The 17,589-nt window shown below is 53.2% G+C and overlaps 5 protein-coding genes across 5 annotated transcripts; 3 read left to right on the forward strand and 2 right to left on the reverse strand.

The window, feature by feature from the left end:
• Nucleotides 1–505: 505 nt before the first annotated feature.
• cat-1 (Catalase-1) lies at nt 506–2,774 on the forward strand (the record flags this gene model as incomplete). The annotated part of the gene is made up of 2 exons (XM_036637925.1): nt 506–727; nt 777–2,774. 2 exons carry the CDS (start codon nt 506–508, stop codon nt 2,772–2,774), a joined length of 2,220 nt encoding a protein of 739 aa, XP_036496741.1.
• A 304-nt stretch (nt 2,775–3,078) lies between these two features.
• On the reverse strand, nt 3,079–4,658 carry CGCS363_v006077 (Bypass of stop codon protein 6; the record flags this gene model as incomplete). Its single annotated transcript, XM_036637926.1, has 3 exons — nt 3,079–4,186; nt 4,283–4,352; nt 4,382–4,658. 3 exons carry the CDS (start codon nt 4,656–4,658, stop codon nt 3,079–3,081), a joined length of 1,455 nt encoding a protein of 484 aa, XP_036496740.1.
• Nucleotides 4,659–5,841: 1,183 nt separating this feature from the next.
• plyF-2 (putative pectate lyase F) lies at nt 5,842–6,773 on the forward strand (the record flags this gene model as incomplete). Its single annotated transcript, XM_036637927.1, has 5 exons — nt 5,842–6,046; nt 6,108–6,262; nt 6,329–6,427; nt 6,487–6,540; nt 6,597–6,773. The coding sequence occupies 5 exons, from the start codon at nt 5,842–5,844 to the stop codon at nt 6,771–6,773; spliced, it is 690 nt and encodes a 229-aa protein (XP_036496735.1).
• A 2,555-nt stretch (nt 6,774–9,328) lies between these two features.
• Nucleotides 9,329–11,383, reverse strand: CGCS363_v006079 (putative ankyrin repeat protein; the record flags this gene model as incomplete). The annotated part of the gene is made up of 4 exons (XM_036637928.1): nt 9,329–10,749; nt 10,797–10,919; nt 10,980–11,191; nt 11,244–11,383. The coding sequence occupies 4 exons, from the start codon at nt 11,381–11,383 to the stop codon at nt 9,329–9,331; spliced, it is 1,896 nt and encodes a 631-aa protein (XP_036496734.1).
• Nucleotides 11,384–15,145: 3,762 nt separating this feature from the next.
• Nucleotides 15,146–17,533, forward strand: SUB2-1 (Subtilisin-like protease 2; the record flags this gene model as incomplete). The annotated part of the gene is made up of 7 exons (XM_036637929.1): nt 15,146–15,601; nt 15,655–15,996; nt 16,054–16,354; nt 16,417–17,202; nt 17,266–17,344; nt 17,395–17,469; nt 17,524–17,533. 7 exons carry the CDS (start codon nt 15,146–15,148, stop codon nt 17,531–17,533), a joined length of 2,049 nt encoding a protein of 682 aa, XP_036495842.1.
• Between the last annotated feature and the right edge of the window lie 56 nt (nt 17,534–17,589).

The raw sequence follows: 17,589 nt of genomic DNA on the forward strand, positions 1-17,589 counted from the left end.
GCTCCACCAGATCCACTGTCCGGACCTGAGCTCCGCTCGCAGGGCGGAAAACGGTGGCCAAAACGGTGCAGCGGAGCTTTTTCTACGCCTGAGCCACACGCATCCACCTTCCGCGAAGCTCTGACATCAACATGGCGAAATCAAGATGAAGCTGCCCTTTTTTGATCTCAACCGCCCCAGTGCCTCCCAATTTTGCTTTTCTGTGCTTCCCCGGTCCAAATGCCGTGGCACATGGGTCGAAGTCCCGCCAATGGAGCAGGCACGGCCCCTCCAAATTGGGGAGCTGTCGCTGCCCTTGCCTCACCGTGAGCACACAGTTGACGTCAGGCTTGTTGAAACGCTCGAGCTGCAAGTACGCAGACATGGGTGAGCTGAACGGCCCAATGGCAGGACTTATTTTGTAAAGCACTGTGGTCGTTGTGGTACTACTTGAACCCGTCTTCTTCTTCTCCTAGGATTCTCTCGTCTCTCTCATTCTACTCTGGTTTTTCCTAGTGCACCAGAAATGGCATCAATTGTATCAGATACCCTCAAGAAGGCCGAGAACGCAATCATGGGCGACGCAAAGCAGGCTCAACTCACTGAAAACACGGTCGAGCATGGCCCCAAGGCACAGATGACCACCGACTTTGGCGCTAAGGTCAACAACACCGACGACTGGTTGAGAGTCACCAACAACGACAAGACCGGTCCTATGCTCCTCGAAGACCCCATTGCTAGGGAAAAGGTCAGAAACGATGTCCAAAGCAGGTTGAACATAGCTAACAAGCGTCCAGATCCACCGCTTCGACCACGAGAGAATCCCTGAGCGAGTCGTCCACGCCAGAGGTGCTGGCGCCTTTGGTACCTTCCGCCTCTTTGAGAGCGCTGGCGATGTGACGAATGCAGGCGTCCTTACCGATACCTCACGGGAGACTCCTGTTTTCCTCCGATTTTCCACCGTCCTCGGTAGCCGTGGCAGCGCCGACACCGTCCGAGACGTGCGAGGCTTCGCTATCAAGTTCTACACCAAGGAGGGTAACTGGGACATGGTCGGCAACAACATCCCCGTCTTCTTCATCCAAGATGCGATGAAGTTCCCGGACGTCATTCACGCGGGCAAGCCCGAGCCACAGCTCGAGTTTCCCCAGGCCCAGTCTGCCCACGACAACTTCTGGGACTTCCAGTTCCTACACACCGAGGCTACACACATGTTCATGTGGGCCATGTCTGACCGAACCATTCCCCGGTCATTCCGCATGATGCAGGGCTTCGGTGTCAACACCTACACCCTCACCAACGACAAGGGCGAGCGTCACTTTGTGAAGTTCCACTTTACACCCGAACTTGGCGTGCACTCGCTCGTTTGGGACGAGGCTCTCAAGCTGGCTGGACAGGACCCCGATTTCCACCGCAAGGATCTGGCTGAAGCCATTGAGAATGGCGCGTTCCCCAAGTGGAAGTTTGGTATCCAAGTTCTGCCCGAGTCCAAGGAGCACGACTTCGACTTTGACATTCTCGACGCCACGAAGGTCTGGCCCGAGGAGCTCGTTCCCATCCGCTACATTGGAGAATTGGAGCTAAACCGCAACCCCGACGAGTACTTCACCCAGACCGAGCAGGTCGCTTTCTGCACCAGCCACGTCGTCCCTGGCATCGGCTTCTCCGACGACCCTCTCCTCCAGGGCCGCAACTTTTCTTACTTTGATACCCAAATTTCTCGCCTCGGCATCAACTGGGAGGAACTTCCCATCAATAAGCCCGTGTGCCCCGTCATGAACATGAACCGCGACGGTGCCATGCGCCACACCATCTCCAAGGGCCCCAACTACTGGCCCAACCGCTTCGAGGCCACGCCTCCCGCAAACCACTCCAAGGCCGCCAACGCCTACGTCGAGTTTGCCCAGAAAGTAGAAGGTATGAAGCAGAGGACGAAGAGTGCCAAGTTCAAGGAGCACTTCTCGCAAGCTCAGCTGTTCTTCAACAGTCTGTCGCCGATTGAGAAGTCGCACGTCATCAACGCTTTCGCGTTCGAGCTGGACCACTGCGAAGACCCCATCGTCTACGAGCGCATGTCCCAGCGCCTTGCCGACATCGACCTTGGTCTGGCGCAAGCTGTAGCCGACATGGTTGGTGGTAAGGCCCCCGAGCAGGCCGGCAAGCAGAACCACGGGAAGAAGGCCAAGGGTCTCAGCCAGCTGGAATATTTGCCCGAGAACCCCACCATCAAGACACGCCGTGTCGCCATCATCATTGCCGATGGCTACGATCCGCTTGCCTTCTCAACCATGAAGTCTGCGGTAGCCGCCGCGCAGGGTGTCCCCATGGTCATCGGCACTCGCCGCTCCGAGATCTACCCTGCCGGTGCCTCGAAGACGCCTGGCCAGGGTGTGAAGCCCGACCACCATCTTGAAGGTTTCAGATCTACCATGGTCGACGCTCTTTTCGTCCCTGGCGGAGAAGACTCGATCAAGACTCTGTACAAGAACGGCCGCGCACAGCACTGGATCCGCGAGGCCTTTGGCCACCTCAAGGCCATTGCTGCCACCGGTGAGGCTGTTGACTTTGTTAACGTTACCATCAATGTTCCCAGCATTGCTGTTTCGAGCGACAGCAACGTTGAGGAAAGCTACGGTGTCGTTACCATGAAGAACATCCAACCGGAGAGCTTCAAGGATGTGTTCACCATTGCCAAGAACAGCCAGGGATTCCTTGAGCAGTTCTTCTTTGTCATCTCTCAGCATCGTGTATGGGCTCGCGAGTTGGATGAGTTGAGCACCCAGGTGGCATATTAATGGAAGAAGGAATGAGATCAGGCGTTTACTGGGGCAGGGTTTAGCGTATGTACTCCATATTTAATTGGCCTTGACATGAAATTTGCGTTCTCGTAGCCATTTGTGAGTTCTACAGCAGGTGTATCAGCATAAGCACTGACACGTAATGTCCATGAGGTAGCTCTTCTGAGACTTTGCGACCCAGTCCATCCTCCTTTCTTTATGTAAACAATAGGATTACACGTCTTGTAACGTCTACGCCCTAGTGTAAGTAACCTCACCGGATCGTACTCACCCATAAAATTACCTTTTTTCTCATCGCCACTTAATCCTCCCTCTTGGACCTCGAAGACAGGAAAAACCAACACCCAACCATAGCCGCGAACAGCGCCAGCGCAATCGGATGCAACACCCACGTCCCGCTCGCCTGCGCAATCATACCCGTCGTAAACGGCGCCAGCGCGCCACCACTACTCCCAAACGCCGTGATAATCGCAATCCCGCTCGTCCGACTCCTGCTCGGCATGCCCCTCAAAAACACCGTCGCCGCGCAGGGATAGATCGGGCCCAGCAGCAATCCCACGATGGCAAGACTCACAGCATTACCCACAATATTCGGCACGAACCACACGAGCAGCTGGAAGCACGCCGCGCCAAGCGTCATGACGTAGACGAAGCGCTTCTCGCCGACCTTCTGGCCGAGGCCCGAGAGGAGGAAGCGGCCGACGGTGATGCCGGCCCAGAAGCCCGCCGTGACGTAGCCGACGGCCTGCGGGTTCGCGACGTCGCGCACGTCGACGAGGAAGGAGATGACCCAGCCTGAGATGGAGACCTCGGCGCCCTGGTAGGCGAAGACGAAGAGGGCGCCGAGGAAGACGAGGCGTGCGCGGAGGGCGTGGAACATGCTTGCCAACCGCGCCTTGACGCTCTGCTGCTGGGCGTCGTGCGGGTGCTGCTGCTCGCCCTCCGGGTTGTCGGTCTCGTAGCTGGCGAAGGACCACGCGGAGAAGAGCAGGCTGAAGGCCGCGAGGGACATGGGGATGAGGTAGAAGCGGAACCAGAGGTGCCAGCCGATGGAGGAGACCATGGCGGTGGCGAGGACGGGGCCGACGGTGCCGCCGAGGCCGTAGGCGCCGTGGAGGGCGCCGAGGGCGGTGGTGCCGTTGCGGAGGGAGCCGCAGAAGAGGGTGTTGAGGGTGAGGTTGGTGGCCATGCCGAAGCCGAGGAGGAAGAAGGAGAGGACGATGACGGGGAAGGGGGCGCCGGTGACGAGGGGGATGTAGGCGGCGAGGAGGCAGGTCTGGGCGGCGATCATGAGGTGGGCGCGGGAGAGGCGGGCGCGCAGGGCGTCGACGAAGAAGGCGGCGGTGATGAAGCCGAGGGCGTTGCCGACGAAGATGAGGGAGACGACGGCGTAGCCTATGTTGTAGTATCTAAGGGAGGGCGTGAAGGTGAGTCGCGGTTGCGAGGGGAGGAGTGGTGGTCACGGTGGTGAGATGCAGAGGAATGGGGGATGGGATGGGACGTACTTCTCCATGTAGGGGATGAGAGCACCCGGCGCGCCGTCGTTGATGCCGTTGCCCATGTTCATGAGGCATGCTGCGAGGAAGCGCCAGCGGTTCATGTACGGGACAGCACGCTCTGCGCGGGCTCGGCGGACTCGGCACCGGCCTCGTCGCGGGCGAAAGCTTCGTGCTCCGAGGTGCGGTTGGACTCGAGGGCTGCGGGGTGCGAGGTGGGGGTGTGCTTCGGGAGCTGGTGCATGTGGATTGACTCCGGTCGGCTCCGGTGAGAATCGACGTGGAGGAGAGACGCGCCCCCGCCGCCGGCACCGGCGACCTTGGCCGGGGGCGTGATGTGAGACTGTTCATGGGTGATGAACGCGTCGAAGGTTGAGGTGTTCATCTTGAATGAGCGACGCGATCGCGGTGTTCAGGTCGCCGCGAGAGTATGCGAATCTTAAGCTGGAGTTGTTAGAGTGTCGAGATTGTGAAATTGGCCGGGAAAAAAAAAACATTATGTCGGGCCCCGAGTCCGGAGATGATAAGAGTGGGGCCGTCTAATTTCTGCCGCGGTGAGATCAGATTGCCCATGCCGAATCGGGAAGGTCGGGTCGAGAACGGGGGCTCGGAGCTCGAAGAACGGGCAGTTGGACAGGGCGTATAGCGCGGCGGTGACTCATCAGGATAGAGTTCTGGGTGAATATTTCAACTTATCTATAGAGGCTTGTATTTCTTCCATGGTATTTCGTTCCTCATTACAGCTACTGGGCTCGCAGTCCAAGCAACACCGACGCTAGTACGTGCCCGAGTAGATTGAGTCAGTTGCAATGCCTAAGTAAGCACATCTACAAGAAATTGAGCCCTTCAACAGTCGGCTATGAAAACATCCAACAATACCCCGAAGTCGTAAATGAAGGTCGTTCAGCCATAGGAGTTCGGCATAAGATGAACGAGGCTCTGCTTACATCACACTCTGCCGAGCCCGTCGCGGCACCTAAGCCGCCTTGGTATCCCTCCCCAGTTCTCCAGACTTGGCAATCCAGTCACATTGCTGTCCTCTGCAAGTAAATGATCGACAACACGCATGTAAAGCACATGCATCCGTTTACATCAAATGCCGCTGTGCTTCGGACTTCGCATCCCATTTTAACTCCCGCTCGCATCCCTTGCGTCTCAACATGAATTCATTGGTGGGACTCACATCTTCAATCAGGGGTAATGGAGATGCATGGGTAATCGGGCATGAATTCTGCGCCAACGAGTGCCGGTTCCTGGAGATGCTCATTACTGCAGGGAGAAGGTCAGATGTTGTCCAGGAATTGTTTTGATCAAGATTGAGTATTTCCACGACTTACACATCCATGTGCGAAATGCCCACAGCCTTGGCTGATGGTATCTCAACAATGGACCCGGCTTGATTGTCAGTCATTTGAAGCGTTCCAATCAGGATTTACCGGAACTCCAAGTTACAGGTACTAAACTGGATATTGAATGGTATATATATCTCCTCTTTGAATCGCCGTTGATTCGGATAACGAAGAACCAAGCAAGAGCAGTCATTCACCCATCACTCCCTGTCTGCAAAAATGTTCAAAAACATCGTCGTCGCCGCCATTCTCGGTGCTCTACCCACTACCTTTGCTTGCTTGGGCTATGAGGGAGGGCTTCCTACTCCGACGGAGAACAGACAGATCTCTGAGCCGATCTACGTCAAGTCTGGCGAAGTGTTCGACGGAGGGTGGGCCAAGTATGACCGGAACCCCACCTCTTGCAGAGAGCAAGAGGAAGGCGGTACGAGTTCTGTTCAGTTTCATCCCAATTGCTCCAGCCAGGCTGATGAAGACATAAATAGGCGAGTCCGACACAGCTTTTGTCCTCGAGAAGGGCGCCACCCTGAGAAACGTCATCATCGGCAAGACTGCTGGTGAAGGTGTCTACTGCCTCGGAGGTGGCTGCACCATCGAGTTTGTATGGTTTGAGGATGTGTGCGAGGACGCTATCTCTGTCGTAAGTATCACTCGAATCTGTAGTCGAGGTGGCCAAGGTCATGAGCATGAGCTAACGATACTACAGAAGGAGGACCAGGCCGGGGACGAGACCTGGATCATTGGCGGCGGCGCGTACCACGCCTCTGATAAGATCATTCAGCATAATGGCTGCGGCAAGGTCAACGTTAGTCATGCTTCTTTTCCATACATCCGCGGCGCATCCTAACATCGACATGCTCGCAGATCATCAACTTCTACGCCGAGGACTATGGCAAAGTTTACCGATCTTGCGGAACGGTAAGAAATATCTGACTTCCTTGCCTTAAAGATCATGCTGATTGATCGTCTTCTAGTGCCAGCAGTGTGCCCGTGAGGTCTACGTTGAGGGAGTGACTGCTTACAACGGCGGCGAGGTTGTCGGAATCACCAAGGCCAACGGTGACAAGGCGACGCTGGTGAATGTCTGCACTGATGCAAAGACGCCTTGCCAGAACTACAGCGGTCCTGGGGAGAAGGATGGTGCCTGTTAAGTGTTCAACGTGGTTGACACAAGAACAGTCAATGCGGTAGCGTTGAATGGGGGCTAGGAGATTCGATCTGATATGATTGTATACAATCGATGTGCGATAGCGGCTATGAGGCAGTCGAGCTAGCAAACATGTTCCAAGACGTTATCAAAATTCAACGAGCACAGAACTTAAATGAGCGCCATGATCATTGCGGGAGCACCATGAAAACCAACTATTGAATATGATCAATGTATCCGGACTACTGATTATCATGATCTTGTGTCTCAACCCAATCCATGTCTCCTTCGAATATTTCATAGCAAACTCCACTTTCCATCTCGGTAACAAGCCGAGACTGAGGGCCGCTCCCATCTGTTGTTCCAAACTGTTGATTCCATGCCGAGTCAACAATCATGTTGAGGAATAATTGGTCTTCCATCATCACCTCGTAATCAACCCCTTCCATCGGCAGAGTTTCCCAGGCAGCTTGAAGATCTTGATTTGCAGTTGCAAGCTGCGGATTTAATTCCGGCTGAATGTTGAAGTCTGTGCTTTGAAAGCCCTGCATGGTGTGGACGCCATGAACAGCTTCGATGGGGCTGAAGTCCCATGAAATTTGAACTTCGTTCTCCGCGCGTGCGAGTTGCTGATTCCATGCTGTGTCATCATATATGTGAGAAGCTATGTGATCCTCCACAATCATGATGTTATAGTCGGTGCCAGCAAGCGCTGGCACCGCTTCCGATGACTCCTCAAGTTGTCCAAGGCTTTCGTCCCCAGGTGTGGCTTCGGTTGGTCTAATCCTCCCTTCAGCAGAAGATCCTTCCCCACTACTATCTTGCCCATAATCAGAATCATCATCCAGATGTACCACTTCCTCTGGGATATCTCCATCCTTATCGCTGGACGATGGGCTGTCGGTTTCTTCTGAGTTGGTAGAGCTGTCTATGAGCTCTTCCAAAGACCCCAGCTCTTCTAGACGTTTCTTGTCAAGCTCTATGAGCAACCCCCACATCTCGTGGTCGAACCTGGTCCATTCTCGATGATTCTCTAGGAAGTCTGCCACCACCATATGTGCTCCCTCTTCTGCAAATCTGATAGCCTTTAAATATTGTAAACATCCGTCTCCGGCGACATTAGCTCCACAGTCGAGAAGAAGGTGCACCATGTCTAATCGTCCGTATTCAGCAGCACCCTCCAAGGCCGTTCTACCATTCTTGTCGGCACCTGGAGCATTGATATTGGCACCCAGATCAACCAGACGCCTTGCGATACCAAGACGGCCTTTAATGGCCGCAAGTTGCAGTGCCGTAGCCCCGCCGTGCTGCGCTGCGGGAGCGTTGACATCTGCACCGCATTCAAGCAGGAGGTCGATCATCTCTAGATTTCCATCCTCGACCGCCTTCTGAAAAGGGCTGCGTCCGAATTCGACGAAAAAGTTGGACTCATTGGGACTTAGGCCAGCTTTCAACAGGACTTCCGTAATTTTCCCCTGTCATCTTTCAAGTGACCAGTATAAGGGGCCAGGAATTTCTAAGCCACGGTCATCGTCCCATATTCTAGGAGCTAACCTTTCGAGAAGTTCAACTTCCCCATGGCAGACGGCGATGGAAATCGTGAGCCGGTCAGGGTTGAAATTGTTTTCCAAGAGCTTTTCCAGGGAGTCTTGGGACCAGATAGAGAAAATCAACGGCGAACCACGTAGAAATTCGCTTTGGGACTTAGGCTCTCGATGCCAAAATGGAATTCCCCGCTCAAATGACTCGGAAATCTTTGCTTCTATGTCCTTTTTGTCAGGAAGTCTGTTGTAATACTTCGAAGCCGGAACGAAAGCTGGAGTCGAGCTTTGTATCTTCGGAAGGAGCATGTCCAGTATGTCTATGCGGCTGTGCCAGGCTGCAAGACCCAAGGCTATGCCTTCTTGTTCGTGTCCATGGAAGGCTTCTGGGCGATTGGCGATGAGTTGCTCAAGAGATACTGTTGAGCCAGACGAAATGGCAAGCATAACGCCAGCGCATAGGGCACCAGGGTCGTAGGCGCCGATGCAACTCGCTAAAGCCCGTTCTATCCTTGGAATGGATCTTGTGAGGAAGATAGCAGCCAATACTGATAGACTGCATGTCTTACGTCGGAGAACCTTTTGTGAGGCTAGTAGTGAGACCTCATCAGGATGACTCCAGTGTTCCAGGAGAACTGTGAGCTCAGCCTCGTTACCGGCCGTTTCTGCACCGGCATCGACCAGTGAATTTATGACCTCCAAACAATCATGTTTGTCAAATCTACCAGTTCTCGAAGTTCTCATTGCCAGCTCAGTCTTGGTAAATGATTGCAAAACTCTTTGTAATGGCGTTCTTCCGTCCGGCCCACGCCAGCCCAAGTTACCGCCCTGCTTCACAGCAGAGTGAACAATCCCAGGATGTTGAGGTACGCTAGCGCCGTAGTAGAGAGCCCAAGTGGGCATCTTCGCTCCATATTGAATCAAAGTCTCAAGGGATTGAGGTGTTTGTTCATCCGCCCCGATGATTGCTGCGCCTAGCGGATTTACATGAAGGGAATGCTTGTTGAGCAGAGACCGCTTATCCCCCCCCCAATCCGAGATCCATCATGGCGCGATTCCACATGTAATTTCTCTCGTGATCGAAACCATCACTTGCCTCGAACTCGGCATTTACATCAGCTCCATGTTCACACAGAAGCTCGATAACAGGCTTACGATCCGTTAAAGCTGCGAAGTGAAGTGGCGACGGAATCGCTTGAAGCCATTCTGGACTTTTGATAGGTGCACCACACTGAAGTAGTAACTCGCAGGTGTTCCGATGCCCGTTGAACGATGCAGCACAGAGAGCCGTGAAGAGGCCATGTTGTCGGGTGTTTGAATCGTTCTGGTAGCTGCACCAGTAATTGATGACCTTGTTGAAGCCAAAGTAGCCAGCAAGGCAGACAACGTCGGCAGCTAGGAGATCGCCGACAGAGATCACAGGATGGTACCGCTGAACATGACCAACTAAATAACGAATCTTTCTCATGGCCTTTTTCTCGTTGCTGTCGTACATTGCGAATCCCACCACGCTTTGTGTTCTGATGAACTCGTGCCCGGTAATGTCGATGCGCATATCTTGCTCGAGTCGCTCCTGATACTCGACTTTTGAGCCATGTTGTATGAGTATCTTTGCAATTTGGAGGTCCAAGCGAACGGCCCACATGAGCGCAGACGGCCCTCTGCAATACGGACCCTCGTTGAGTGAGGCACCGGCCTTTAAAAGCCGCAGAACAAGGTCTTTGAAGATATCACGCTGCTCTGGTATCATATTCAAATACAGACCCAGATCATCTCGCAACAACTCAAAAAGCGGCGGGTAATTGTCAGTGCAGTGAAGGTTTGGATTAGCACCGGCGTCGAGGAGCTTCATGGCGAGTTTGAAATCACAAGTCCCCGTCGCAACTTGAAGCGGCCTGCAAGCCTCAGAAGCAATCATCACTTGCCCGTTTGGATCTTGGCCTGATTCAAGAAGCCATGAGAGCACGCTTGAGTTGCTAGCACTACTAGCGCTTGCCTCCTGTGTACGCCTGTAGTCGAGGCAAAGCCTGAACAGATTTTCAGTGATAGACGTAACAGTCAGATCCTTTTCTTGCGCTAAGTCGAGTGGCTGGTTCGTCAGGCCAGAGCGTTCGATAAGGTTTACAACCGCGACCCAGGAAGTTGTGTCGTCACAGTCGATTTCGTACATATCGTTTGAGAGGCAATACAAAACAAGCTGAACGTGCTCATTGAAGGCTTGGTCGGTTGGTCCTTGCAAAATGAGCTGCGCACTGCTGGTGATTTCGTTATCCGCTTTCTCGGGCATCATGGAAGCGACATTAACAGCGAAATCAGAGGCACTCCTAAAAGGCTGTCCATTGAATTGCCGGTGCAAAGGAGAGAGATTCAATCTCGCTCGGCTGCTAGGGTGTTGGAGTTCACTATCGAGTATTTGATGTGTTAAATGCAAAAGCATGCCTCGCGATAGTTAGCTTGATTGCTTTTGTGGTTTGAGCCTTACTCACTAGGCAACACTTTGTTTTGAAATCGTATCCACGGAAGTGTGTAAGCCCACATTGATTGCACAGGCCCGGGAGTTGGCGTGCGGATACAAAGTTCCAAGCCCTCGGGGGTCTTTGGACTCAAAGCTGCGGAGCGCAGATTAGCGGTACATTGCAACGGAAATGACTTGAAATCATAGCACACACCTGTCGTGTACTTGGTCAGCGTATCTAGCTGATAACGACCCCGCTCCTTCTTGAGTGTGTTGCATGAGATCTTATTGCGGTTATAGTATACCACGCTGGCTTTACCTTGTTGCTCTCTCTTCAGAAGCATGTGATCGGTGTATCGCCAGACATTCGCACTCGCGTTTTTCCGAATTTTCCAGAAGCGCAGTTGGGCTTCAAGTTCCGACTTTCTGAAGAGCATTAGCATCCATCCAAAATTGAGATGCCGGGTGGTAGACTCACGTTACGAGAAATCCATCTTCTTTAAGCTTGTCTCTGATCTTCTCCTGAGATAGGCGGTCGACCACATACATCATCTCAATGGCAGTCTTACGTCGTGTCCATTCTGGATCGTCGCAAGGCAATCTCTTGGAGCGAGGCATCTTTCAAAGTCCCGAAAATTGACGAATGAGTGCCCGTGTGCTGACTCTCATTCATCGGCATAGAAGAGAAAGTGGTCGGCAACTTGGCAAGGGAATCGCTTGAGTTAAGTTCTTTCAGATCGCGGATATTGAAAGAAGAGGAGAAACAGCGACGCTCGCTTCAAGGCGGCCATGAATGTGGGAAGTCGAAGAACAAGGCTATGCCTTCAGCTTCCTGACAAAATCGCAATTGGTAATTCCTGGAAGCCTGGCCCACGTGATGCTGCCGACGTCTCCGTGCCCGACGCCAGCTCATCAGTACAGAAAAGGTCTCTGTAGGCTCCCGGGGGCTCACTGCATACATGACCTCGGCGATTGGTCTGATCCAATGTCTGCGAACCACTTTGGGCGTCATCCTGCCTCAAAGAGCGAGGCGAAGCGGTCATTGCAACATGATTGGTTCAAGCCAATCTCTGGAAACAACGATACAAGGGTGTGTGGATCCCGGGTCAACAGGCGCATCACCCCTCATGATTCCAGATGGGTACTGAAGTCAAACACAGGTTCTGATTTGTCCGTCCCAATGTCTGGCAACGACTTTGCAAGGGCATACGCATTTCGAGCGGGGAGCGGTCTGGGCTAGTCGAGGGGCAGTACCTGTTGAGGATCACAGCTGGAATTCTGAATCAACCGCAGGTTATGATTTGCCGGAGCCAATTTCTGCAAACCTGAGGTTTTCTTGCGCAACAGGGGGGTCAAGGCTATGCGGAAAAGGCACATATTTCCTCCATCAAGTCTTTGATCATTGATTACACCCCAAAACGGAGGATATAACCTGCTGGAAATCACCAGTCATTTCAACCATTTTAGCTTCGCACTATTATTCCCATCCAATCTTTCATGGAACATCTTAGATCATTTGGTCGACAATAGATGCCTTCCTGACATCAAAATCCCTTCAACGACGTTGAGGACTCGAGAACACTGCATGCGATTCTCACGAAACGCCCCATTGATAAGGATGGAATTCAACTTGGAAGCCGTCATCGGCCTGGTCGCACTAGTTGTGACGCTCCCACCAACAATCCTAATCTTGTGGAAGTGCTTTCGTCGCAGGCAAAATTGTCGACACACCGGTCAGTTCAGGCCATCAAACTAATTTTCGTCAGAGTTTTGAAATTGACGTTGATGATCAACAGCAAACCGGCAGAACCTTACTTTAGCACCGTTCCAGCCATTGACAAACGAAAGACCCGAGTACAACTCGCTTCCGAGGAGGCTTTCGACGATGAGAGTCTGGACTGTTGTCGACTTTGATACGAACTTTAATTATAGACCATACGAGGCTATTCCTGTATGACCACTTGCAAGAAAGAAGGCTGAGACTATGAGGAATAGTTCTGGTGCTCTGATTAGAGATGATTGTATAGTGTGGAGAATGTCATTTTGAGCCGCCGTGCGTGTCGTCGGCACTGTCCACAAGGCTAAGGTACGGCTGTGCTCCATCACTAGCTGGGAAAATGATGTTTCTCATTTGATCAGACTTTGGTGGAAGGTCTAGAGACTAGAGATGCCAGCATCATTCAAATAATTGGGGGGAATGCCATGCAGACATAAGAGACGTGATTCTTACTAGCGAGCGATCAGCCTTTATGCAGAATTAACTGCCACTGGACTAAACTTAATCGCAAGAAATTCCCGTTGCATCATCAGTATTTGTTTCCGGCCAGAACACTCAAAGTTCGCTGAGCCCTAGGTAGATAAACTTCTATTGTATACGTCCCCAAGTACCAGACTTGAGCGTTGTGACGTCAACGTCACCAGGTGCTTTGTGTCAGTGGCACCTTACTGCCTTTCACTGCAACTACAAGAAGAAAACGGAGCAAAGATTGAATGCCATTCATTGCGAAGATCGGAGTTCGCCGCTTTTAGCGCGCGAAATAGGCTAAAAAGGCCGGAAAACAGTGCACCTGCCGCTATTCCGATAGCGCAATGACAAAATAATTTAGGAGATCATGCCTCTTTAAAACAACATCGACTCATTCATTTAATTGAACTTGGGAGTACGTGGGTTCCATGCTGACTTTAAAGGTCCACTCTTTCCCGGGTCCATACCACCCATCTGCTTCTGCCTGCCAAGTGTTCTAGACCTTCCATCAAGAAAGAAGGACAGAAATGTGAAGAAGAAATTGAGAATAAAATGATTTAGACAGCAGCTTTGCGAATGCAGGTACCTGAACATATCGAGCTGGACGAGACTGCAGTCTCATTGAAGCCCTGCATCTCACCCACAATACGGCGAAAGCGCAGCCAACGGATTGTCAACTTTCATCTTCCACATGTGTGCCCTGAGCGACGGAAACGAGCATTCGGGAGGTCGGCGTCGCGAGACATAGCTCCTCGGTTTCGTTATCGGACTAAGTACCAAACACGCCCTACGAGGCTGAGTTATGAATATACCATCAGCTGAACAGCATTGAAAGGAAGGAATTCCTAAATATATAAAGGTCAAAATCAACGGCATCGCTTCAAGTTAAGTACGCCGAGCTGTAGTGAATAGACCACAGCTTAAACCTACCCGCGGGTGGCGAGTCGCGTGGTCTAGTTGGTTGGGGGCTGTTGAAGCGGAGCCGGAGGCCGATGATGTTTTCCGTCCGCTGAAGGAGCAACATTGCTTCCGCTGAGGTTGTGACAGCTGTGCAGAGTAATTACGAACCGACGCTTTGAAGACAAGCCTGCGCGGGGTGTCGCATTCCCCGGCAGACACTGAACCTCTCCCGCGTTCATCTATACCGCTTGCCCAAAGTGAAAAGACGCGATTCAGCTCTACGGCAAGGCCATGTTTCTGCCAAAAGGCACGATGCTTTTTAGTGGGTCGCTTGGTTGCAATAACGGGAATCAGAGTCATAGTTGCTCCAATATTACTGCCAAAATTAGGACATCAAATATATGCTAAACCACTTGACACAATCTCGCTGATTACCGCTTTTAAGGTTTACAGCGCAGCCGTTCTTGGTAGACAGAGCAGAGCCCTAAATGCCACAGCAGATCCAGTGACAGGCTCCTTCTTCGCTACACCGCAATCAATAACGATCATCGCACTGCCCGATAGCATGCCGTGTATAGGGAAATAAACCTCTTTAACCTTATGCACCTGACTTATTTACGTGCATCGAGCCGAAGCTCCCGATAATATGAGAATAATTAGAATTGCACACAAACCAAGACATGATTAATACTGGGTGAGCAGCTCGCTCTCTTGAGCTCTGATGTTCAACCGCCCATTCCTTCTCGGCACATACATTCTTTTATTCCTTTCTTTGGTGGTTCGGCACGATGCGTAACCACGCCACATTCATTTTACTGTCGCTCCTTTCTTCCAGCGAAGGAATTTTCGCTCGGCCCCACGATCATTCGCCTGTGCATCGACACCACGTTCGCAATGGCTTGATTTTCCCCAGGGCAGACGGTAATGGCACATCTACGAATAACACACAGGTGCCTGTACCTGTGGCACCGCCAGCAACATCACGCAAAGCCAGCTCATCGCTATACTCGGCCAGCCACACCCCGTCGGCGTCCGGAAGCCACACTTCATCGGCCCCACTCTCGAGCCGGCCCCCGGCGTCGCAGACGGCATCCTCGGCGCCTCCCGCAAGCACTACACCCGCCGCGCAGAAGACCGTGTCAAATGGAGAAGTCGCAACCGGCTTGGCGATCGGCACGGTCGTCGCCGCCGGAGTCGGAGGAGGTTATCTGTTGCTCGCCGGCCAATACTTCAGCATGGCCGCGGGAAGTGTTGCGACGGTCACCGGCGCATCCGGTATCGCCTCCGGACTGAGTTCGCTTTCGGGCCCGGAACCGCAGCAGGTCGACAAGCCCGAGGACCCGCCCGAGGACAACGGCGACCAGAACCAACCCACTCCGTCTGTTCAAAGGACCGACCAGCCGTTCAGCACCTCGCTGCCGCTGGAGTTGCCCACCGACACATCATCAATCCCGTTTTCCTCTACCTTTACCTCGTCGCAAGCATCAGCGACCTCCAGCGGAATGCCCAAGTATATCATCGTGCCGGATAGCAAAGGGAAGGCTACCGATTTTGACTCAGTAGAGTCCAGTTTGACTAACTCGGCCGGTTCGAACCTGGTAACTGTCGAGGACGACGAAGACAAGAGCACTCTGTTCCTGACCGCTCCGCTATCAGCTCAAGAAGCGAAGGACTTGGAAACGAAGCCAGGGGTATTTCATATTCTGCCCGGTTGCACCGCCAACATGCTAACGCGAGATAATAGGTCGGAGCCGTTACCGAAGATATCGACCTTGGGGATATGAACAAGATGGTGGCAGAAGAGCCCTACAACCCAGCCGACGCCGCGGGCCCATCTGTGCTACCCCCGGCTCTGACGAAAGACCCCCTGGCTTTGGCCAAGCAGCCGCAGAAGATTGTGAGGCAGTCGGGATACGATGTCGAGACGGAGAATCCAGCGAAACCCTCGCACGAAGACGCAGGAGAACTTGCCACCATTTCCCAGGAACCTGGCACGGGAAGAGCATCCACTTTTGCATATGACGAGGTGGCTGGACAAGGCGTTACCGTCTACATCCTCGGCACGGGCATGAACCTGAATTCGCCGGTAAGCTCTCAACCCCATCTATGTTATCTTCATCGGCGTTAACTGGTGGGCCCACAGGATATCCAAGACGCTGTTGGCACCAAGGACTTCATCTTCGCCCCCGGTTCGGCTGAAACGAAGACAGACGACGATCCCCTCATTGGATATCCCGATGGCACTTGCATGGCGTCCAAGATCTTTGGTCCCAAGTACGGTGTTGCGAAGAAGGCCAACGTCGTTATGGTCAAGTTGTCCGGAGGGAGCGGTGCGATGGGTATGATCACCATGACGGAGATGCTCACTGCGCTGGCCATGGTCAAGAACGACATCACCACGAAAAAGCTCAAGGGCAAGGCTGTGGTGAACCTCTCGTATACCAGTAAGTGAACCCGAGTCGAATCGTGACGTTGCATGCTTTTTACAATTGCTAATGCCACGCAGCACCAATGTCCGACCCGGAGGCCATCGCCGCATACAAAGAGATCCTCGTCAAGATGATGGACGACGACATCGTCCTCGTAGCTCCGACTGGAATTTCCAACAACAACAACGGCTCCGAGGCAAACGACCAGTACCCCGCCGCCTTCGCCAAAGACACAGCCCTCATCGCGGTGAGCGGAGTCAACGGCAAGGGCGCCCGCATGAACTGGTCACCTGGCTCCGAGAAGGATGGCGTCACCGCAGCTGCGCCCGTCACGGGCAGGTGCGCCTACAAGAACCTCGACCCCAAGAGCAAGGGGGGCGTGACGAAGTCGCAGGACACCTCGAGGCTGTACTACTCCGATGGCGTCGCGGCGGCCACCGTCGCCGGAGTTGCTGCCGGACTCATGGCGCAGGCCGAGTACAAGGCCCAGCTGCAGGTGGAAGGTAAGGTTGCCGCCAACGTCAAGGAGCTTGTGGCGGGGCTTGCGTGGGTTCGCGCCGAGGGTGGTACGCCGGTGGTCTGGAACGGCGTCCGCCCGTATGGAAATGCGTGCGCGATCGGGAAGAGGCAAGAGGGCGATGCGTGCAGCGCGGCTCCAACTTCGGCGCCAACCGCGGCCCCTACCGCGGCCCCTTCTGCACCGGCACTGCCGCCCAAGCCGGTATACAACGTTCCCGGCACGTGGAAGAAGCAGTACGAGGGCGACGTCAACTACAGCTTCGACTACACCACCTCTTCCGATTCTGCTAGTGATGGTTACACCGGCGACGACCCGTTGTCATGGTGTCTAGGAAAATGCACAAGTAAGCCGAACCCACACGCTGATCTGTATCACGGCAGAAGCTAACGATTCAACTTTGAACTAGATGCGTGCGTGTCTGTGTTCCTCACCCGTGTGAATCAGAAGCAGACGGATGGGTACAACACATACTTCATTTGCAACCAGTAAGTCCCGTCCGCGCACTTTTTCTTCAGGTCATCGCTAACACCCACAGGTACGACAAAGTCTGGTCCAATGATTACCTGCAAAAACTATCCTCCAGTAGCTACGACGCTGGGATTGCGCTTGAGTAAGTTATCCCGATTAAAATGTGTCTTTCTAATCGGAACTAACTTTTTGGCAGCAAATTGTAGTGCGCGGGACATTGTTTGCCGAAATGGGACATGAGTAGTATGAAGATACATGAATA

The sequence above is a fragment of the Colletotrichum siamense genome, assembly GCF_013390195.1.
Source record: "Colletotrichum siamense strain Cg363 chromosome Unknown KSG_Cg363_contig04, whole genome shotgun sequence".
Classification (NCBI taxonomy): Eukaryota; Fungi; Ascomycota; class Sordariomycetes; order Glomerellales; family Glomerellaceae; genus Colletotrichum; species Colletotrichum siamense.